Source organism: Passer domesticus, chromosome 8 (genome assembly GCF_036417665.1).
Source record: "Passer domesticus isolate bPasDom1 chromosome 8, bPasDom1.hap1, whole genome shotgun sequence".
In the NCBI taxonomy this organism is placed as follows: domain Eukaryota; kingdom Metazoa; phylum Chordata; class Aves; order Passeriformes; family Passeridae; genus Passer; species Passer domesticus.
In genome coordinates, this window is record NC_087481.1 from 51,140,049 (window position 1) to 51,164,790 (window position 24,742).

A 24,742-nucleotide genomic window follows, 5' to 3' on the forward strand; every position below is an offset into this window, starting at 1 on the left:
AAAAATATTCAGAATTTTTTTTTGCTGTAGAGTTATATGCTGAGAGGTAGGAGGAAAAATTGAGTAAGTGTGGGGGTGTTTTTGTACAACTAGTAAAAAATCTGGGTATTTGGTTCTGTAGCTATTTAAACCTATTTATGTTGCTTCATTGAACTAATGCAGCATCTTAATAATTAGCTTTCTGTTTCCAATAAAAAACTCTGGTGTCTGCAGTACTAAGTAGTGGTGTATTTGTCAGGAATGTCTGAAGTTATTGGTGTCATGGGAGATACTTATTCCTCAACTAATATTTTCTGTTATTGGTACTAGACATACTTGATGTTGTAGGAATCGAGTGACAGTCTTTTGTAAGTGTTCAAAAATGTTATCAAAGTGCATTTTTTTCTGATTTAGGACCATGTCTGAAGCAGACTTTTGTTACTTGTGTTGTGTTTATGAGCAGACTTTTGTTGCTTGTGTTTTGTTGTACGAGTAGAAAGGCCTTTTGTATTCAGTAATTTGGCAAATGCATCAGACCAACCAGTATCAACAGTTAAAGCATGAAATCAGGAAGCTTTTAATTATAAGTAGAGGGGCATTTCTGATTGAAATATGTGGTCACTGAACATCTTCCAAGGGTATCAAGTTTTATGTGTTGTGGTGAAAAACAACAGCAATGACAAATCAAACAAAACCAAAGCAGGTAAAAAAGTGATGCTTATAAAGACCAATAGGTTTGTTCAGCATTCCTTTTTCATATTAATTTATGCTTTGAATTCTGCTCTCTGTGTTGTGGAACTGCCATCTTGGGCAGAAGGAGCCACCCAAGGGTTCTCATTCTGTTTGGAAGAACTCCACTGAGGGAGGTTTCTCTGTCCAGCTCAAAGGTTGAGGAAGGTCTTCACAGGAGTCCTGTGGCTCTACAGCAGCCAGCCTTTCAGAGCGATGGGCTTTCCCCATCTGTGCCTCAGAAGAAGCTGTAGTTTATTTTACTCTGGCTCAAAAGCCCCAGGCATGGTTTTCATGTGCTGCTTGTGTTTTGTTCCCATACACAACTGTGTTGTTCTTTAAGCACTGCACAGACCAAGTTGCAATGGCTAACACTCACTTGTGAGTCTGCATTAAATTCTGTTGCAAAATAATGATCATCAAATTGATTTTTTTTAAAAGCTTTGGCGTGAGTATTTAGTGATTGTCCCTATTTAAAAGCTGCCCTGTGATAGGGAGTTTGAGAATTTAATTTCCTCTGAAAAATGCTCTAGAGCTTTTCTTACTGCCTTTGCAATAAATTATATGCTCCCTTTTCCTATATCTTTTTACTGCTCTATAAATCAGCAGAGAGGTTATGAATTTGTTTCATATTGCTGTGTTGCACATTTGTTGATGAAACAGCTTATTAGATCATAAATAGATGTAATTGCATAATCTAATGTGAGAGGGGAGGTGGATTGAAGAAGGGGAGGAACATAAATAGCACTAGAAATTAACAGATAGGAGAAGACAAAGTTTTGTTACTAAGCTATAAAAGCAATTGAGTGCTTATGAAATGCAGAACCAAATAGTTATTTGTTTTCATTTTAACCTGAATAATAATGGTAAATAACAATTTATATATCAGGAAAAATCTGTATAAATGGCAGAAGTCTTGGTAGCACCCTTCCTAGCATAGCTTAAAACTTCATTGATCTTTAAGGTTCATTTTCTGTCTCAACAACTGCAGTTTTGTGTTTTGAGCTGTGTCCTCCCTGGTGTTTGTATGGGCAGAAATAAAATGCTTTGCTTTGTTTATGATTTAGATTTCTATAAATCACTTGTGAATTTCACATAAGGACTCCTGTTCACCTCAGCTCTCTCCTGAATGGGCGGAAAAGAAACTCTGCAGTCACATTTGAGCTCTATTGTAATTTCAGTTCCTCTCAGTTTAGGAGACTGACAGTATTCTTTAGATTATTCTTTAGATTATTTCTAACCTCTAATCCTGGAGCTATGACTTGTGTGTATGTGCTGTATTTTTTTTTTTTAATGAATGGAGTTCTGTGGTATTCTGTGGAATGTGCTCACTCTGGATATAAGATTGCAGGTATGAGTCACCATATTACTGATGATGGTCTTTCACTACCAGTGCACATTTTTTTGAACAAAATGATATATTTAATTAATGGCTGAACTATTATTAGTAACATAAAATTAATTATTTAAATTATTAATAGGAAAAATAGGATTTGTAAAATATGTTTCTAATTTATAATGCTCCAGTTATCATCAAAGTTCTGGTAATTTCATTTTAATATTTTTTTCTTCCCTAGATGCATGTTGATGTTTTCTGAAACTGCTAAAACATTACAACCTTGAACAATGAGGTAGAGAGGTCTGGGCCTTATGGCGGAGGGAGCAGGGAGTTCTATTTAACAAAAAGAAAAACAAAATTGCCAACACTGAGGATCAACATTAAATACTAGAACTATGAAATATGAATGAATATAAATGTTTTATGTTTCTTTTATTATTTCTGTTATGATTCAGCATTCCAGGACTTTATTTGGCCTTGCATTAGAAATTGCAAATAGCAATTATTGTTGCATTTCTTGTGAGATAAATGAAAATTGAGTCCCCTGGTCTGTTAATTTATAGTTGTCATTTCTAGAGTATTACAATTTCCTGTTATCTAAATGTGAGTTTTTAAAGTTGATATGAGCATTTGCCTCAACTTCTGAATTTCTTAGTTTAACATGAAATTTCCTGATTATATTCCTGAAGTATTGTAATTTATTTATTTATTTTTTTTTTTCTTTTCAAGTGCTTTGATTTTTTTTCTAATGGCTTGCCTGCCTCTTCAACATTCTGGCAAATTGGGATTAATTAAGAAGGCGGGCAAGTTGGGATTAATTAAAGGCATGCTTATAAAGCAGCAGGGATTTGTATGAGTTAAAGGTGAAGTCTTGCATATAAAAGCAACATTTTTCTAAACAAGATAGACCTGTATATACGTGAATGTATGTATCTACTTTTGTATCTATGTATATAAAAGTATATATAAAAGTATGCTTGAAAATAGAATTATCCAGAGTCTGAAATTAGAGGCTCCATGCTGTTGGTTCTTTGACTTGAAGCAGCCACAGGATTACTGCAGTGTGGGACTGGTGCCTCTAATCACTGTGCAGCTGAATGACAGTGGGAATGAGGAGGAGGAAGAGTTTCATCTTCTTATGGGCTCATATTTTAATATAAAATCACTGCCAGAGCATTCCTGTGAGCTGTGCTCCCAGATTGCCCATCAGGATCTCTGAGGAGTTAGCTAGGTAGATTCATATGTCTGTGGAGATGTGACATCCAGCTTCATCCAAGCAATTACAGCCTTTTATGGATGCCTGGGAGTGAGGCTGCTGAGGAGCTCACGAGCTGCAGTGTGGAATAAAATTCAGGTTTGTGTGAAGAATAGCTACCTCAGGACTGGACAGCAAAGCTGAGCATTTTGATTTGCAATTTAGGCTTGAATACTGCTTTTACCCTACTTCAGTCTACAAGTTACCATCATCTTCATTCCCCTCCAGATTTCTGTCTGATGTTACCAGACAGAGGGATTGAAATTGCTGGCTGCTGACATCTCTGCAGAGGGTTCATCTCTCTCCTATTTTTCCCTTTTCTATTGAAACCCTTGAAGGATTACTACCCTAGTCCATGTACACTATTTGAGAGGCAGAGGCATCAGTTGTTGATCTAAGAACTGTGTGAGAACATTGTATTCTTCTTCTGTTTTTTTAATTATTGTGTTCAAAGAAATTCTTGGCTACCTGTATGTGGCAAATATATGATTCCCCATCATTATACTCAGAGACATATTCGTATGGGGGTTATTTTTATCTTTGAAAAAATAAATAAAGGACAAAACACCAGCACAAACTCCTGCAATCAACCTCTGGCAGAACAATTTGAAGCTTGAGCTGATATTTCTTAGAAGCATGCCCTTGTATACATGATTTAAAGAATATTTATTGAAGTCTTTTTGCCATACTCCCAAACTCTGTGGAGAGAAATGGCAGTATTATGTAATGAAAAATGCTATAAATGCATTCAAGCTCCTTGACTCTCACATTTGGGCATTGAAATGGGCTGCCCAGGGAGGTGGTGGCGTCCTGGTCCCTGGAGGTGTTTGAGGGTGTGGCCCTCAGTGCCACGGTCTGGTTGACACGGTGGTGTTTGTCACAGGTTGGACTGGATGATTTCAGAGGTGTTTTCCAGCCTCTTTGGCACTAACATTCTGTGATTTCTGACTGCCTGAATTTGGACTGTCACTCTGGATTTGTTCATGCAATTTCCTTTATACATTTTCGTGTGCACAGCCACTTAGCCAGAAGAGCTGCTTTCTCCCCATTTGCTTTTCTTTTTGTCCTCTTTTTATGTATAGAGTCGTATTTTTACCTCAGATTTCATTATGCTGGGATAAGCAATTGTCTTCTTGTTAGGCTCTTATTTTTCTAGTCATTCAAATAGCATTCTCTGTTCCAGTTTAATCTTTCCTCTTCTGTTTCCTGGATATGGCTTTGCCTGGCTCCTGTGCTGTGATACTGTTGCTGCCTGCTTGCTTCTGGAAATCCCACATCTGGATGACTGCCTGATCTCTGGAAATCCCATACTGTAGGATCATTTTTCTTTTTCTGGAAGTGTTCCATTGGTGGCATAGTCATTCTCTTGCTATTTTAATTATCTCCCTTTTCCAATGAACTAGTTAAAATTATTTCCCTCATTTCTAAGTTACATGACTTTCCAGACTAAATTACTAAATTTGCTCTGTTCTTAGCATAGCATTACCATCACCTAGTCCTCTGCATGGGATATAATAATCTCTAATAATACGAACAATTTCATGCCATCAATAAATTGCACTAGCACATTTGTGCCATCATTGTTAGGTGTATTTTTAAGGCCAGTTTTTGACTGCCTTCATTATCCAGTATTAATTCTCATAGAGGGTTAAATTTTTTTCTTCTGCACAACCTGTTGGTCCCATTTCTATCCAACTTGTTACTTCCATTATGAGTCTCATATTAAATTGGTTTCCAACTTTAATTGCACAGATTATTATCAAGCCTCTTATAATGGTAATTTTCTTTATAGTTGCTTTATCAAAGATAGTGTGCGATATTAATAAATTTATGATGCATTTTATTCTTCTTTCCCCTCACATCCATATTTTTAGATTAAACTATGAATATAGAATAATGAAAAGCTAGACTAATAGGTTCTATTAATTCTCTCCTTTTTTGCATTAAATTTAGGTACAATATTTGCTAGAATATGACAAATGCTGTAATTTAATAGATATAATAAAGTGCCTGCTGCTTAACTTGTAAGTTAATGTATTGGTTCTTTTGTTTCCTGGGGCTCTTGCGTAGAGATTCTTGTCTCTGTTCTGGTAGGACAATAAGTTCTTGGATTTGTTTTCCTACTAAAAATGTGATATTATCCAACTCAAGACACTTTGTTCCATGGGCTGTCTTGCTTTTGCAAGGTAATGCTTTACATCATCGTCTTGAGTCAAAATCACTGAAAATTTTCTTTGTTTTCTGCTATCTGCTGTTTCTGTTGCCTCATACTTCCTGATCTTTTGTTGGACAAGTTTGTAGCCATATAAATATGTACTCATACAAGCACATGATCTAACAAATTTCCTTAGCTGAGAACACTGTTTTAAAAAAATTGAACTGGAACTTGTTGCTCTAGTGCAATTAATGTTATACATTACAGCTCAGATGTTTTTGTGTTATGGTTGTTTGCCTTGTCATGTACATATTTCTTACGAAGCCAAAGTGGAATTAGAACAGGAGGTAATACTGACCAATTTATGGATTATAGTGACATTAACTCAGTTTGCTTTTTAAGATATAATTAGATATCAAGTCTAGAATTCTTGGTCATTTTAACCTCACTTGGAGGTTGGGCAGTATTTTAATTCTGACTTGAATTTCCACCTCAAAGTAACTTTCATACTTCAAGGTAAAGAGCAGAAGATTCATCCCCATTTCTTCATAAATTTCCACTATGTAGAAAATAAACTCAATTCTGCTGAATACTACTAGAATGCATGTTTCATATTCCCTATTTACTTTCTATCATTATCTTAATTATTAATTGCATAAATGAAAGTATGAAATCCTTCAGTTTATGTGAAACTGACTGTCACTCAGAGCACATTCTAACTGGCAATAACAATGAAACAATATCTACTTCTAGCAAGTTTACAATCCCATGGCAAATATTTTACACAGTAATTTGTAGAGATGAATTATTTCTGTGCTTGTCTAGTTATTAAAGGTAACAATTTAATCAGTGACTGATCTCCATCTTAAATTAGATCTGGAATGATAATGAGTATATACAGCTGCTTTGACTTTTGTATTATGTCCATATGGATTTTCAAATTGATACCAGTACATAATGCTTGTATAGAATAGTCTTCCATCCTCTCTGTTCTCTTTTCCCTTCAGTAAAAAAGTAGTCACTGATGAAAAATTTAAATGGAAATATCCAAGACTTGAGGATCATACATCTTGGCTTAGGATGTGCTAATTAGTAACTCTTGGTACTCAGAGGAGTTATTCAATTTGCCCAGTATGAAAAGTTTTGGTGCTCTTCTATGTTCCAGTAATGGTCTTATTGTTAAATACGTAACACACCTGGTACATCTGATTTAGCATCTCTGGTTGATAGGGTGTCAAAATAAGTGTTTTTCCTGTAATTGTATGGTGGAGGAAAGATTTATAATGAATTAGATGACTTTCAGCAAATCCCTCCCTGAACACAGTAGTGTTAATACAGGAGAAGGCATTAAATCCTGTATGTATCCAACAGAACTCTTAACAGGTACCTGATTTTCATTAACATACCTCTCTTGAAAATATATGAGTGAAACAAAAATAAACTTGCATAATCCTTCCATACCCCGGGCTTTTTGTATGATAAATTAAAAGGTTTTTCAAGTGAGGTTCTTCTGTGTTTAGTCACAAGTAATTTAAAAAACAAAACAAACCAATATGCTCTGTAACCCAAAGAAAATGGAAGTTTTAAAATCACTGCAACAGCTAAAATACAACCTGATCACTTTTTTGTTTTTCTCTTGGTTGCAATCTTTATTTCTTGTCAAAAGCAAAGAGATACAACATTACTGCAGAAAGAACCCTTCATCCACACTTGTAAGGAGAAATGAAATCAGCTTTAGAGAGTTTTTAGAATTTGATGTTGATGTATTTTGCATGCTTATTAATTGTGATGTTAAAATCACTGGGTTAGTAGTATTATATGGCTAATTATTTTGTTTTTGTGAGACTAAGTAATGTGTCACTTAGAGCTGTGCCTAGCAGGCAGCATTCTGGGTGATGATGATGATGATTCTTGTGTTTGGTTCCACAGCAATGTCACTATGAGTCCTAAGATGTCTGTCGTTCTGATAGCTCATTTTAAAAGGGACAGCCCCAAATAATACAGAGAAGACTAGTTTGTCTCCTTGTGAAAGCTGACTGCTTCTGCTGGGTACTTGAGCCAGGGAAGAGCTTTTCCTGGTAAGTGTGTAATAAGTACAGCCGCTGGGCATCCACAGGGAACCTGACATTTTGAGCCTTGACAACTTTTTTAATAGAACCCAATCTGAAAGCAACTGGATTAATGCTCATCAAATCTCTAGATCGAGTATCATGATGAATTTATTGAAGTATTATCAGGAATGTTCATCTTTTTCCTGAGATGAGAGGGCTGAGGTGACTGTACCACATTGTTTATTGAAGCAGAGTGATTTCCCTTTCTGGATCCTTTTGGGGCCCATTTGTCTGAATATATAATTTTTGTCTGGTTGGTTGGTTTTTTTTTGCTTGCAACATGCTTTCCCTACAGAATTCCCTCTTGGAAATACCAGTGTTGTGTAGTGAATACACAGTATCCTGGTTAAAAATTGCCATATTAGTTTGGGATCAACAGCACCTGCAAAGCTTTGCAGCCTGCAGGTGATCTATGACATAATCTGCTTGTCCCAGCCCCAGACAGGCAATACTTGAAGATTTCTGTAACCTCATTATATAGTTGAGTTAAATTTATAATTATTTTAGTCTTTAACATTTTTTAAGGAAGGCTTTAGTTTTGCGATGAGAAAAGCAAATGCGGACATATGGTTGTGTGAGTCAACAGGTACTAGATGCTGTATTTGGCACCTCTTTCCATGTTGATTCCTGCAGATTTTGGAGGTGGGAACTTGTTGGCCCTTGTGCAACAGTGTTGCAACTGGGACATTCAGTGTTGACCTAAATTATAGCAATCATCTTCCATAAGATGGACATTTTACTTAATCTGTCTTTGATGTTGCTCTTTGAAAATAAATCTTCAGAGTGGTTTTTTGTTTTGTTTTTCTGCCTTAACTGTTGTGGGGTTTCCTTGAATATTTTTTCTCTCTTGACTTTCATGGTACTGTTTTTTTTTTAAGCTTGGGACTCTCAACGACTTTAACTGCTCCTCCAGTGTCTAGCTGATCTATTTTCCTTACTAAGGAGTAGAAAAACCTTTGAAACAACTATTTATCTTTTTTAGCTTTCATTCTCAACTTGATTGCTTGTCTGCAAACTGTCTCTTGCTGCTGGTTTTAAAATAAATTCTTCTAGCACAGCCTGTTTTATTTCTTTAAATAATCTTCTTCGTTCACCTCCTGAGATAATAAAATATTTTTAAAATGCTCTGTGACCCTAAATGTCCAACAGTTCAATAGGGTATTTAGCATTTCTTGTAACTCTCTTAGATGCCATTAAGATGGAGTCTTCATATACTGTTTCCCCTGTAAATTAATCCAACTCTTGCACCTTTCAAGCTAAAAAATTATTTTTTAAATTTTCATATTAGTACACAGTTCAAGAGGCACAAATATGCATAGGAAATAATAGGCATAGGAAAAACTAGTCATTCATATGTAAGTGATATTCTTTGTAAAAAAAGCCTTCGAGAGGCATCCTTTGTGGTGAATGCTGAAGAGAGGGCTCCCTGATGAGTGATTACCATACCTCACCAACTGACTCAATTCACGTACAAGTTCTATTTTAAAATCAATGAGTGGAATACAACTCTCTTCAACCTTATTCATAAGAGACATAGCTGTGCCTTCTGGTCTGGTCTATCACCAGGGACTGCTTAAAACTGTTAAATTCTTTTGTATGCAGACATTTATGCAAGGTAACCTTAGACCTAACAATATGTAGCCATCCTATTTTCTGATAGAATAGCAGGTGGCTACTTAGAGCTTCCATATGACTTATTCATATGTCCCAGTATTTGCTTGTGTCAAGACATTAGAGGGGGTTCTTTCCTGTTTTGAAGCAGGTGGATGTCACTGACCTCATTTGGGATGTTGCCTCATCTAGAGTATGCAGCAAATGTATCAATCTTTTATGCAGTGTGATGCTGAGGAAATCCAGAAAAATTACTTGGAAAGCTTACCAAAAGGCATGTTTCCTCCCCTCCCCAGGCGTATATTGTCTGCTTGGAAGCTTTAATTCACTTCTGGAGATTGATGTTTTCTCTCTTAAATACCTTTGTTTGCAATTTAGCTACCCACTCAAGAGACAAGTCATTCAGCTTAATTTTCTCCAGTTTCCCCAGTTCTTACCTAAAGGATCCTTCTTCACTCTCCTGGCATGTGCAAAGTTAGTTTTGTGTTTACACCACTCTTCTCTAATGGGTGCTAAAAACACTAATGGGAAGAATATGTGGAACTACAGCTTAAAAGTGTTGAAAGCCTTCCAACAGGTTTCTAAGCTGGGCTGTGCCCTGTCTTGCCTGTAATACCCAGTCCTGTATCCCTGTTATATGCAACAGGCAGCTCTTGCAGATTTACACCAAAGCAACTTGGACAAGGACTGTGTCCATTTTTAGTCAAACTTTTAGATCCCTTCAAGTTTCTGTGATAGTAGAGGGTATGTATTGAAATTCAAGAAATATGAGTAAATACTTTCTTAAAGCTCACTTTTCAACTGAAAGCTTTTTAAAGCAGCCCTGTCAGTTTAAATTCCTTAAAAGTATCATATGTAAAATGATTTACATGTGCTGTATAATCCTATCTTTAGTAAATGGATTTGCAGCCTAAGAACTTCTGTGAATTGGAACCTCAGATCCTTAGGCTTATTCAAGAAAAAGCATTTTAAAATGTAAAGGGATTTAAAAAAAATTGTATTCCTAGTGATTTTGTAAGCAAAGATTTAGCTTATTTTCTAACTAAATGCAAAAGCTGACATTAGGCTGGCAATCCCCAGTCTCAGGCTTGAGGAAGCCATCTCAGTCTTGTATATTCAGATAAATTTAAGAGTTGGTGTTTAAAAAGTAGCTATTTTATTCAGATAGATATTTCAGGGTGGGAAGGTGAGACAGAATCACCCTGAACTAGAGTCACTGTTGGCCAGGAGATGGATCCTGGTGATTGTCACTCCAGATGTGACTCCAGGCTCCCCCAGCTGGTGAGCGCTCGTTGATGGGAGGGTGCAGTCTCTGCTGTGCTGGCCACCCACAGCTGGCCAGGTCATTGTGTTCACATTACAGTCATGCCTGGCTTCCATTCTGGACAGAAAACTCAAGGGAGAAGGGGCTCTGCTTCATTTTTGGTTAGCTGGGTGTAGAGATGGTGCAAAATAACCTCTGTACGAGATTGTGCCTTGTTCTGCCTCTGTGGCTGTTGGTGGTTCATACAGCCTCATCTGTATCTGGCACCTGTTTGGAGAGGGAATACATATGGTAAAGTATAAATGCAGGTGTGGGTTTTATGAACAGCTGACAAAAATGAGCCAATTCACAGATCAAAGTAAAACTCTTTCCACAAGCATGCAGTTTATGTATTTTATTAGGCTTAATTTGTATAATCATGGAATCTCAGATACCACATGTGTTGATGAACATGTTTTTCCCTTTCAATACTTCCCCTAAATGATTTATCAAAATAGCTATATTTATAAATCCTAAATCTTAAACCTTTTTCACTTAAAGCCATGACTGAAGCTTCCTAATTGTCTAGTTTGAAATGGTATAAAATATATAATTCTCTTCTCTTTGGAATTTCTGTAATTTTTTTTTTCAATTTGAGAGTATACATCCATAGAGATGTGTTTTAGGTTTTTTTTTTACAATTTTAAATAAAAGTTTATTTTGGGGATTATTCAACAAGCCCTTTGGCTTGTTTTAGGCTGATGATAACCCTCAGCTTCCTTAGTGAAAAGCAAGCCCTGTCAGAATTAGTTTGAATTTTGCTTTAACTGTACTAGGTTCCAGTTTAATCACCTACTAAGAGTCCTGGGCACAATGCTGTCCTCAGAGAGCTGAGGTCAGGAGTGATTGAAGTTCAGATTAATGATTTAAGAGCACCTTCTGGTGACTAATCAGAGGCAAAAAAAAAAAAAAAAGTTTGACTGTGGGATGAACATTTAGAGATGTACCTAGAAGTATGTCCTCAAAACAGCTTTGATTCATTTTACAGCTGAATATACCTGAATATTAGCCTTCCTGCTCTTGAAGCTTCCCCCCCTCCTCCCTCAGCTCTTAATCTCTTTTTAAGCATTGCTGAACAGATGCTTTTGCAGGATAAGATCTAACAAAAGAGTAGCACCAACCAGAAACTCTGTTAGAAACTGGGGTTCAGCTGTGGTCTTAGGTAATGCGGATTTTCACTTGCCCTTGTTTTGATTTCTACCATCTTTGATTCTGGCAAGACCTCGGTGTAGAAATAGTCACATGTTGAAAGAAGACTATTTATTTATTGCAACAGTGCTGAAAGGAAATTTGTTTCCTTTTCTGTGACTTGTTGGTATTAAGCTGTTAATATTGCAGGAATTTATTTTTTGAAAGCATTTTCTTTACAAGAGAAATTGTTTTTTGTATTGATAAGCATAAAATCAGTTTTGATTGATGGAAACTTTAGAACCATGCGTTATCTGAAATCATAGCACAAATGCCAAATTTAAAGTCCACAAAGTGAGAACTGAGTAAAAGTAATATTAAGACTTTTAATATTGTGAGAGGTTTCTTTTGATCTGGATTCTAAACCAGCTTTGAAATCCTTGATGAATAGTGCTTTCAGACCATGTCAATAACAGAGTCTTTTAAGGAATATTTGATGAGTTTTTTCCAATAAAGATTAAGAATTTATTGCAGTTTCTTGGTTTTCTAGGATTTAGGAGGAGAATTGCTTTTGGTAGTTTTCATATCTACTTACTTACTTTTACCTGTAGTAAAACTTTCTGAAAAGCAAAATCAAGCATACAAAACATTTAAAAATAAAAATTAAAACAAATCTTTGTTCACAATTAAAAACAAACAAATTAATATATTTATGATTGAATTATAGATGATATAGAAGGCTCTGCTTATGTCAGTGCATGCCTGTTATTTGGAATAGTGGACTGGAAAGGTACTCATGGAACTGTCCAGTAGAGCAGGTAAGGTCATGTAGGCAAGGAAAGTAAATTTTATTTTTAAACAGGATTAGTTTTAATTGGCATCCTTGCAATAGTAATCTTCCTTCAGCTGAGTAATATCCTTTCAGATGTCTGTCTCTTCTGTATATGAACCAGTGCACTCCTTTCTGAATTTGCTATGTTTTCCAGTTTTGTTTAAGCCTATCAATAAAGCAATAATTACTCTATATTTGTTGTATCTTTCAAAGGTCTTTTTGTAAGAATTCCACCATTGCCAGGAAATTAACCCTACATTGACTGATGGATAGCTTGTGGAGTGAGATGACTGAGCCATTTAGATTTCTGGTTTGATACATTCCAAAAAAACAACTAAATTATAATTGAGGCAGTGAAATGCTGACAGGAATACTCGATGGCATGTTTGTAAACTGGCATATTAAATAACAGAAGTATCTGTTTGAATGCTTCTTTATCTGTCTATAGCTGCCAAGAGCTGGGAAGGCTTGTCCACAGCATGGCCCATGGAAGGTGTACTGCTTGTGCTACTTTGGCACATGATCCATGGAATCTGAGAAGGGGCAGCACAAATCAACCCATCCTTGTCATTCTCCCTGACTGTGCAGCTGTGTTGGAACAATTCCTGCTCTAGTGCATTTGGCTACCTTAATCATCACTTTTTCTCTAAGCCTTAGGGTCACTGCTTTTTCCTGACCCTATTCCAGAGTGATTGGTTGCCTTGTTTCTTTTCCTCTACTTGTTTCTTCCAACAGCCTAATTTACTGACTTCAGAATTCAGTGTATGGCTTTGTTGAATCCTGCTGGCTTTTGAGCACTAAGCTGTGTACTGGTGGAATTTCTGTTTATACTGGCTTGGTGAAGCGTGGGTCCTTGCTTCCAATCCATTCTGTTTGTGTTGGACCTGAGATGGAATAGATCAGCAGCAACTTTGAGAACTTCCCCTAAGTAAAGTTAGATCATCAGCCTGTTATCCTGGGAGCAGTCAGAAGAATTCCTGCTCATCAGTGATGGTCCTACACTTCCTGCACTTCTCACTGACAGGGCAGGCTGGCTGTGTGTCCCACATGCTTTGCTCTGTCCCTGTTCAGGGTTCTGGGTTTGTAGGTGTGTGGAGCTGTTTACTCTGTTAAAGTGGGGCATTCCAGGCAATGTTCCCATTACCTGTATTCTCCTGGGGGGCAACAGTCCTGTGATAAATTTTTGTATGTTCTGTTTCCCCATTCTTATATTTTGCTAAAATTGAGAAAAGCTTTGTTTGCCATTTTAAACATGACATCAGTATTTCTTTCATTCTGGTTTTGTATTTAAATACAGAACAAATTACAGGCCAGAGATATCCTCCCACTGCCCCCCAGAAACCCCAAAACCAAAAATCCCACCTGTGCAAACAGAAACATCCCCAAAGCCCTCTACCAATATATGAAATGATTGATTCTGGGAAACTTGGAGCTGTCATAGTTAAAACTGAAAATATCATAGTCTCTCTTTCTTATACCTCTACATCCACTTCTAGAGAGAGTGTTGGAAGTTGCTAACAGTGTTGTGACATATCCATAAATTATAAAGTCAAGCATAAAATATGAGTGAAATGACACCTGCCACATGAGTAAAATGTATTCTGAAATGATGCTATTTTATGACTAGGTAAGAATCTTTCATATCCCCAAACAAAAATGCTTTGTAATACCCTAGAGACATGAATGCCATTATTCCATTTCTTTACAGCAAACAGAGGGATGTGCTTTATAGTGTAATGTCCTGATAATTACTAAAGCCAGAGAAGTTGGAAGTAAGTGATTATCTATATAATTATCTGAAAGAGAGTACTTGAAATCTACTCAGTAACCAGCCTTTTGAATTTATTAATCAATTAAGTTTTAAAATAACTATTGTCTCTTCTTATCTCAACATTTGTAGTGAGGTTGTGTTCAGGGACTGGGAACCTCTTATGAAGGTGTATGTGTGCTGATGGGAAAGGGAAGAGAGGAAGGAGTTGCTGGTTTGATTTTTTTTTTTAATATATCTATATAAATGGATTTTAAAAAGTCTTGAAAAGTCTTAGGATGGGATGCTAAGAGAAAATGATACTTTTTTTCCTTTGGAAAGTGCCTGTGTGTCAAATTTTACTGCATTTTTATATTTTCAAAACTAATATAGGTTTTGGGAGCTGGTGCTTGCAGCCTTCTGATATGAGATAGTTTTCTGCCATGGGAATTCTGTCCTTAACAGACATGAAATCTGATGGTTAGATGTCAATCACTCTAAATGATTGATAGGTAGAAATAGGTGCCTCTTGCTGAGCATAGAAACTTGATTTAAATAGTCAAGGAGAAATTTAGGAGTTGGTGACACACTGGATTTAGAGCATTTGCCTGTTACCTCAGGAAGCTTAAGTTAAAACCCCTGAACTAGGTCACAAGTGAAAATGAGATTTATGGTGATGTACAGTGAAAAATTGGCACAGTGCATTACCTTGTTGCCAAGTGCCTCAGCCTGCCTTGCCCATATGTTTTTTGCTCCACATTTTAAGGTACTGTAGCATGTTTGATTAATTGTAGAAGTCTTATAAAGTACGTATATATATGGCTCAGTATATAAATGTATACATACATATGTTTAAAGTTTATACACAAATGGATAAAAAAATCATAAATAACTTTATCCTTCACTCATGTTAATCCTGTGATTAGATCAAAACCTGTAGCCAATATTACTTTAATGTAGGCACTACTGAGATTGAATTCTATTTAAAGGTATGGGAAGTAGGTGGAACAAGAGACCCCCTTGGCTTAAGTGTGAGCTTCTGACTCTGCTGAAATGAGAACTGTACCAGAGATGGAAAAGCAGAGAAATACCTGGTGAGGACTACAAGGGCATTGCCAGGCTGTGTAGAGATGCAGTCAGGAAAGCAGAAGCTCAGCTTAAATTGAAAGTGACCAGAGGTAGTGAAAACTACAACAAAAACGTTCTTCAGGTATGGGAGCAGGCAGAAACAGAGCACAACATTGCCTGTTGTTAAACAGCAGATGTGAGTTAGTCACCAGCAATATGAAAAGACAGAGATTCTCAGCACTTGGTTCACATCTCTCTTTGCTGCCACTGTTGAGCCCCAGGCCGTGGGAAAAAAAATCCAGGTTAATGCAAACACAGATCCACTGTCAGTGAAGGAGTTGGTATGGAAACTATTACAGGAATTTGACCCCTATAAATCAATGGGCCCTGACAAAATCCACCTGAGGCTGAGCAGAAAGCTGTTTTGTGTTGTGAGAGTGCTCTGTCATCTCTGAGAAGTCATGGAAATTGGGGGATGTTCCAGAAGACTGGAGGAAAGCTCATGACAACCCCATCTACAAAGAGGGCTGAAAGGAGGGTCCAGGAAATTATAGACCCATCACTCTTACTTTTCTTTTTTGGGAAAATTATGAAATTAGTTCTCCTGAGGCTATTACAAGTCAGATGAAGAACATGAGTGGGAAGAGTTAGCAGAGATTCACCAAGGTCAGAATGCACTTGACACATCTGATTGCTTTCTACAACAAAGTAACCTTCTTGTTGATGTGGGCTGAGACATTGTCTGCCTCAATTTCTCCAAGGCTTTGGATATGGGTTCCCGCACCCTGCTGGTACAGAAGTGGATTTGTTGGGGTCTAGATAACAGATCTGTGCAGTGGGTGGGGAGCTGGCTGCCTGGTCATGTGTAAAGAGCTCCTGCCACAAGTGGGATAGTGAGATCTCCCTGGGGTCCATATTGGTCCAACAAGTGGTGACCTGGAAGATGGGATGATGTGTACCCTGACAGAGTATAGAGATGTTAACAGAATAATGCCAGAACATACACTTAACCACTTCTGGAAATGGAAGCTGCCTTGTGGGAAATAAAGCCTAGAAAATAAAAATCTCTTGCTGTTAAAGAAACCTAAAGTATAACGTACTTTTGTTTGTTTTCAACAAGAGGAACAACATAAGGATAATGTGTTACTCCAAGTGATCTTAAAGTAACACAATCTATAAAGATACAGAACTTTTCTAAATGAAATAATAACATTGTTAATGTGGTAGGAAAAAGTAAGTAATAACAATTCAGTCTGCTGGAGTGTGTTCTTTTCCTTTTTTTTTTTTTTTTTTAAAATTAATTTCTTCATTATCTTGGCAACATTTGGCCATAAAAATAAATCTTGGCTGAAGCGAACATTGTAAAATGTTAGAGCAGTGGGGTGTCTCCTTGCTTCCTGGCAGATTCTTTTCTAATTCCTATTTTCTTCTAATAGTAACTATGTGCGTACATGAGAAACCTTTGGGATTAATGTGAATCAAGACTGAATTGTCAGAACTTTGCATATTTCAAACCTTGTTTTTTTTTGAGAAAATGAGTAACCATGACAGAAAATAGAGTGCAAGAAGTTCAGCCAGTGGATTGGGTAGATGGTCTGCCTCTTACTCAAAACAGGAATTATTTTTATACAGCTTTTTGACCTTTGGGATTTTATATCTGGAGTATATTTGCAGCCATACTGAGATGAGATAGAGATATAGGATATTATATAATGTTTTGGTTTTGTATCAAATGCCAACTTGATTTTCTATCAATTTTTAATTTTAAGCATGATGCTAGGCCTCTTTATAGGCAGAATTTTGGATGTCATCTATGAACTAGCCTGAGCATTTGTAATAGAATATATGCTTGTCTCATATGATTTTGTCCAACCATGATATTAAAATAGGAAATATGAAATGTCTGTAGTATTCCAAATAAGAGACATGAAGCTACATTTCTTTCACTTCATTTCTTTTCACTAAGTTTTTTCCAGGTCAGTGGAGGATATTGTGCTATTTGCAGTATCTTTTAAAAGGCACTGATCTCTAAGTTGAGATGGAGGACCACTGCCACCTGGAAAATATTGGCAAGATTTGAACTGTTAATTGGTGTAGTGGTTCTGTAGAAAACTTGGAGTTTGCTATTGAACTCTGTAGATTGACTCAACTCCACTCAATTTTATAAGAAGTTTTCGTAAATATTATGTATAAATCCATCTGTGTAAAACTAAGTAGCATAAAAAATTTTGTTGTTAACTTGTGGATGGTTAGGGGTGACACAGTGCTTAGCAGTGGTGTATTTCTTTGCATGGATTCAAGGCAATCAGCATTTGGATTTTTTTTTAGATAGTTATGGCTTATATTCACATATTTTAAGAAATATATATGCATGTAATCTGAAGGAAAATCTGAAGACAAAAGTCAGGATGGCTTTTTCAAGGTCCATTCTATGCAGATATACTTTCATTAGAATTATTTTCTCCCTTTCTTAATCAAGCTTTTAAATGAAAATACTCCAATCATTTGTGCAGGTGCCTGTTATTCACCTTATCTCTTGGACCTGATACATCTGTAATTCTGTGAATCATTATTGTCAAAAAAACTTGAAATGGATAATTCTGACGTGCTATTACTGGAAACTAAAGGGGAGCATTTCTTTATGTGAAGGAAAAGTAGAAGGCTCTTTATTCATTAGTACTTTGGACTTAATATTTAGAACCATGAGGAGGAAGAAAACTGCTTTAGTGCCTCTAATTCACAGTGCTGGTATTTGGCAACTGCTTAGTTTTAACCAACACAAAAAATTGTGCCATGTTGTAAATACTTGAATGACTTGCATTATAGTATACAAAATTAATGCAACTGTCATGATGGAGACCATGGGTGCACGGGAGTTTTTATTTTTGCTAGTACTGCCTTTATGCTAGTGGTGTGCTGTGCTTTGTAAGGTGAATGAATAATGAATATGAATTTTCAGAAGCTGTTGTGTAGTTGAGTAGTAGAAAAAGGGCTGATATGAAAGATGCAGGAGTTTTTTTGAAGACCTTTATCACAAATATACACAAATAGATTTTTTTCTGTTGTTGTGGAGTTCATTGCTGTTTAAGTAGGGTTCCTCACTATGCAGTGTGACCAGAAGTTACTGTCTTTTAAGTAAAAGCTCATATCAGAGAAAGAAAACTAGGCTTTCCTACTGAGGAAGTGATTATAAATGACGTTTTCCATGCAGCAATTTCCAGCTGATGTGAGCTGCATTGATCCCATATAATAGAGCCTGATACGGGCAGAATTGGATTTGAATTTCTACACTTGAGCGGGTGTGATGAACCTCAGAAAGGTGAGCTACAGTAATGCCATTTAGTTCTTCCTGTGGAGGAAGTTGGCAGTCTTGAGAATTACTGGTTGTACACAAATCAGCATAAAAGCTGTTCTACTACTACTTGCATTCAGGAGAACTGGCCACTTTATGTATATTAAATAATTCTCTGGTTGCCCTGCTGGTCACACTACAGCTGGAGAAGTAGGTGCCATTTTGAGGTGCAGATGACATGGAAGAGTTCTAGAAGAAGGAAGTCTAGAAAATGATTCATGAGGATTGCTAGATTAAATTGCTTTATTCAGAGAAGAAAAGGCTGCAGGTAGATGATTGTAAAAGATGAACAGAAAGAGGAAGAATTTTTTTTATTTCCAGGTCTACATTCAGGAAATATGTGTAAGTAAGAAAAAAAGGCGAATTAGACATTTAGAAATACTTTATAATAATAAGTCATTACTAAAATAGATTGCCTAGGAAGAATGTAGACTTGTGTAGTTGAAATTATTAAAATCAGATTAGACAAATAACTGAAAAATATTTCATTATAATCTGAATTATTAAAATATAATAATATAGTTGGGATAGGTTTTAGGGCATGTTGTAACTGAAATGGCAATTTATGGGGTTTTTGGTAAAAAAAAAAGTCAAGTACCACTTTGTGAGGAGGTAGAAGAAAATTCTTGAGTAGTTAATGCAGTATTTTCACATTTTATTTTAAATGAGAATAAATATTACATTTACTATTATAATGCTACTTTTATTTTCTGCATCTAATTTTTTTTACCAGGTCTTTGTAAAACTGTGCCTACATTTCAAGTCACTTTGTGGATTCCCTCTGAGTCACATATTCAGATATTCTATTCTAAACAACCTGTCCTGGTCTGTGTTCTGTGAGTTTATATAATGTTGTGCAGCCTAACCAAGGCAACAGAATACATTTATGTAAGTGAAAATGCATTGCATAAGTAAGATGCCATATAAGTTTAGACTTCGAAAGCAACATCTACTCCTATGCAGAGTCCTTTGTTGTTCTGGGGACTATTGCAAAAGTGCACTATTGAACAGCAACCCTTTTCAGAAACAGAACACCTGCCGGAGTAAACCTTAAATTAATGTTTTGCACCAATCAGAGTTTATATCCCAGCTAATTGAGTTTTGGTTTGTGGTTTTTTTTTTCATATAAGTGTTAAACTTCTTGAAATACAGGTTATCTCCTCATGGGGAAAATTGTTTGTGTTCTAATCTTGATTTTACTTTTCTGGGATTTTTGGATGGTTTTGGAGCATGGTTTTGTTTAAAATAATGTAGAAAGATGGACTCAGGATGAACTGAATTATTCTCTAGGGTTTTCACTTTGCAACAGAAACTGCTACTTTGTCAATGAATAAACTGAAACCTCTTTAAGAGCAGGCCTGTGAGAAGTTGTGAGTGTCCTTTGTGTTTCTAAATATAACTTCTATTACTGTAAAGCAGTATGTAACAAGTAGAGGAGTGTGATTGGCATATGCAAATATTTCCTTAATGTATTGTATATTTTTTCCTCTTGATAAGTCATTGAAGAAAAATTAGAGCAACAGTATGTTCAGTATATCCTTTTTTCATATGTGAAAAAAATATAACCAGCAGCAAGTTATACAATAAATGTAAAAATGCAGGAAAATCAAATGCAAATTCTTTGAATTTTTGTTAGGTGCTAGTCAATGCTTTATGCCTGGAAAAGAAAAATCAGCCTTTGTGGGTTTTTCAGAACATACTGTTTTTCAGATATTCCTTTGAAAAAATACTGGAAAATCTTCTTAGTCTGTCATTCAATATTGTGGTATGAGAAATGGCCTCTTGATCACTTCTGCATTTCTTTCTCACTGATTCAGGCTTGTACTGTCAGGTGGTCTGAATTTTTTTCCACTTCTTTATTAATATATTCAGCTGATCTCAGATCTGTGCAGTCTCTTCCCCTGCTGTAAATGTAGGCATGAGGTCTCAACTAGAAAGTTTGCCAGTACTTCTATTTATGAAGAACTTGATCTTTTAACTTTGAAGCACGGTTATTGATTTTTATTTCTTTTTAATAAAACATATTTTCATAAAAGATGAAAAGGAGATGGAGCAAAATTTTTCAGCAATGGAGAGAAGACCTTTTGACTGACACACCAGTACTGATATTGAGATGGATCTGTGAAACGAAATATGCTCTATATTGTATATTCAGATAGATCTGAAGTAGGAATTGCAGAGTAATTCAACATTTCTTAAAATTATCAGTACAAATGTGACACTAAATGATATAGACATAAATTAGTTTTTTTCTAGCTATTTAATAGTGAATATTTGTAATTTTATGAATGTAGCTTATGCTTTGTTTCTCCTAAAGCACGAATATTATAAATCAGACCTCTCCATCTACCAGCAGTTTTGTGGATCTTCATGTTCTGCTGGTGACAGAAAATAGCCAATGACTTTTCTGGTTTAAATTAGTGTCCCTCTCTAAAAGATTTGCTGGTATTATTTTCTGCAGGAAGATGCAGGAGATGACAAGACTGCGTTTTTCACAGCTCTATAAATATTACAGCAGGAAGGGCCATTTTAATAACCTGCTCTGACGTCTTATGTATTGCAGGCGTAGATTTCATCTGACTGCTCCTTCACTTTGGACCAATAATTTCTGACTGAACTAGAATGTACTTTTTTCCTTGAAATGCATCAGTCTTGGTTTAAAGTCTCTGCAGTGGTAAATATTGCCGCTGTACATTATGTATTTGCCATTATTTTATAGCAGTGGTAATATTCCAGGTGAATGTGGATATCCCTTTGGTTGTCCTGTGTTGGCTTTAGCCCTTGCATTTCTGGTGTGTCTGTCTGCTAGGTGAAACCCTGTAGTGCCACATACTTCATGGAATTGCTGACTGCTGACTGATCACCCTGGTGAGTGACTGATCTGTCACTGGTGCTTCTGAAGGCTTTTAAATGTGCAGCACCCTGACATCTTTCTGTTGTTTGGTAGATCTGTTTTACAGTATTTTGAGATGGGAAATGTTCTCTTGGCATGCACCCTCTAATTCTTTATAGGCTTTGATTATAACCCTGCCAACTAGGAAAAAATATTGTTGAGAATACTATGAAAGCTGATGTGCAATTTCAAATGACAATGCACAGCATCAGCTGCTCCCCTGTGTGTTCTGTTTAGGAGGTTGGAGTCTGGATGTAATAAACCTGTGGTGCCTGGGCAGGCCACACAAATTGTTCTGGCTTCCTCTCACCACTGAGGCTTTCTCAGTGGTGAGCAAGGAGTGGGGTGCAATGCAGGCACCTCTGTGACTCATGAGTGCATAGTCAGGGTGACTCATCTGGATTGTGGTTATTTGACAGAATCACTGGTGGCCACAAAGGAAAACTGCTGATGAATACCTGGCTTCATATGAAAGAGAATATTGCCCTTGACTGGGCCTGGGGTTACCTGAAAGTGGTACTGCTTATCTTTGTGAGTTATGGGATTTGGTATTTGATAACACTTGGAAAAAAAAAAATACAGAAAAATTCTTGGTGTGACTCAAGAAACTTATAGTAATTTCCATCTGTCTTGCTATGTATTTATTTTAAATAGAACAAGCCTTATCTTACCATTTTCTACAAACATTCTTGCGAAGCAATGCTGTGCTCCTATTTATTTACTTTCTTTTCCAACAAAGTGAAATGGCTGTTTCAAAGGCTATCTGCTCTTCCAAAAGAAACTACTTATCAAAAAATGACCATCCTAGGAGACAAGGGAAATTATTTGTACTTTACTGGTACCAAAGGGCTGATCTAATAAAAACAACTCTTTTAAGTCACCTCCATTGCACTGTACAACTACTAAGAAGGCAATGGTCATGACTGCAAATGAGTACTTGTAGTATTCCATGCTTCTTCCAGAAAATATATGTTCTGTGGATTGCTACATAAGACTTTACTTCTGTATATAAATCATATGACAGATCTGAAAAGATTTTGATTGGAATATTATGTATTATTGCCTTTTATTTAAAAAAAGGACAAAAAACAGATGAAAGCTTTTCTTATTTAGTGATACTTATTCTTAATGATTTTCTTTCTACAATATAGTGAAAGAAATGAGTGTTTCTGAGGATGTTTTTTTATATTTGTTGTTATTTTTTATTAAAGAGTTGGCTGGTCTGTTTCCTCAGTGGAGTAGGCCACTGGAGATGTGTGTTAAGGCCTAAACATAATCATAAAGGATGCAGAAAACAGAATGGGTTAGTGAAGATACAATGTGCTGAAGATACCAGGCTCTTTCAGAAACCTTTTATGTTAATAGATTATTGAATTTCATCTCCTGTTTTATCACTGCATAGATTAATACAAAGTAATATATATGAATGGCTGAAAAAGGTTCTCTTTCTATATAAAAGGAATTTCTATATATGATGAATATTGGGCTGTTATCACTCAGAAAAAAGTTACAGCAGATATTTCTGTTTCAAATGTCGGAATGGTAGTTGTTAGAAGAGCAAATAAAATCTTAAATAGGAATAGAGAATAAAATGGAAATAATATTGCTACTGTAATAATAGGCTACTGTACAGATTCATGGTTCACTTGCATCTTGAGTACAATATGCTGATCTCTGTTGCATCTCAGCAGGCTCTAGGAGAATACAAAAAATTATTAAAGACAGTGAGCAAGGAATTTTCAGGTTGGAAAAAGGGCCGAGGAGGGAAAGAAGGGAAATAAAACACAGATCATTACATTTTGAGTGGTATAGAGCATGAACCCAGAGGCACAGCTGTGGACTGAAAGTGTCCCTGAGCTGCAAGTCATTGAAGGTGGTGTGATGCTGTGTGGAGAATCTGCAGGGATTTATTCCTTCTGGATAATCACTGGGGAGCACTGTGCAGAGACAGGGCACTGAGAAGGAATAACAGAGCAGCAGGCTGACAGATGTGCTTATTCAAATTTATATCTTAATTTGTCTTGATCTAGGAGAGTTTTCGTATGGCTGGTGTTTAATTTCAGAAGTAAGTTGTAATGCAATGGCAAAGCAAATAAGCAAAGCAAACCAAAATGCTCTTAAACAAACCCCCCTTAGATTGGCTTGGATCCATTTCGGGTAAAGAATAATTTCAATTATTTGCTATTGAACTAGAAAAAATACAAGTGAATGCCTGGGGGAAGGAAAAAAAAATCAATGATATTAGAACAATCAGAATTCAAGTTTTTATGAACAGAAATAGTGTGATGAGAAATATGAAGAGAGGCTTGACTGTTTTCCCCATCCCAATTTCCTTTTCATCAAGAAAGCTTCTATTGGCATGTCGATGATTCATGTTCTGTTTTCTCTGGTTTATTTCAGCCCTGTTTTTCCTCTTGTAGGTTAACAGAACCTTCTGGATATTTAACAGATGGACCTATAAATTACAAATATAAAACTAAATGCACATGGTTAATTGAAGGATAGTAAGTATCTATTTTCATAGCCTACATTTTCTAAATAGTTTGCTACTATGTGTTGTAGGGATCAAAAGAACTCCTGGCATAGAGACTGCATGAGGGTATAATAAGAACAGTTTGGTGATTTGTTACTTTGCTTATGTTTTGTTTAAATATTACACAGAATTTTAAGAAAAAGGTATTAGGATTTTCAGGATTGCTTAGAGTTGGCCAAATTCCATTCCCATTCAAATTGCTGGCAAAAATTAGGCTGACATTGATATTTGGCTGGTGCTGCAGGCCCTCAAAACCCTGTGATAAATTTGTTGTATATTTGAGTACTTTTACATAAGTTCCAAAAGTATTTACAGAATCCCTCTATTTAACTCATTACCTGGCTTATCTTATTTAACTCACATCAGTGATAAATCAGCAATGGCCTCATGTACAGAATGCTTATTCAATTATGTGTTCCTCAAAAGTTAGTGGTTCTATAAAGTATTTTCTTTGCATTCTACAGTTCCTCATGTACTTAGTTTTGAAACAGTTTTGTGCCTACAGTTTAGGTTCCTCATGCCTGTTGCTAATTTTCCAGTTTATGCAGCACAGAAACAGGCATGCCTGAAGAAATAACGAGACACATAAATTAGTATGGCTAAGAGTTAATGGCACAAATTGGTTACATTTCAGGAGGATTCCACCCCCCAGGATATGGGTTGGGATTTTGCTGACTCTAGTTCACAATTCTAGAATAAAATTAACT

General features: G+C 36.2%; 1 protein-coding gene across 8 annotated transcripts in view; it reads left to right on the top strand.

The window, feature by feature from the left end:
• The window catches only part of ATRNL1 (attractin like 1), a 431,225-nt gene that overhangs the window by 14,993 nt on the left and 391,490 nt on the right, over window positions 1-24,742 (top strand). For all 8 annotated transcript variants that reach the window (XR_010367589.1, XM_064431407.1, XM_064431408.1 and 5 more), the window contains exon 2: window positions 23,923-24,006. Coding sequence is in view for 7 of the 8 variants with exons in the window: in XM_064431407.1 (XP_064287477.1) it covers window positions 23,923-24,006 (84 nt within the window). In the remaining variant the exon portion in view is untranslated. The remainder of the gene's footprint in view (window positions 1-23,922; window positions 24,007-24,742) is intronic.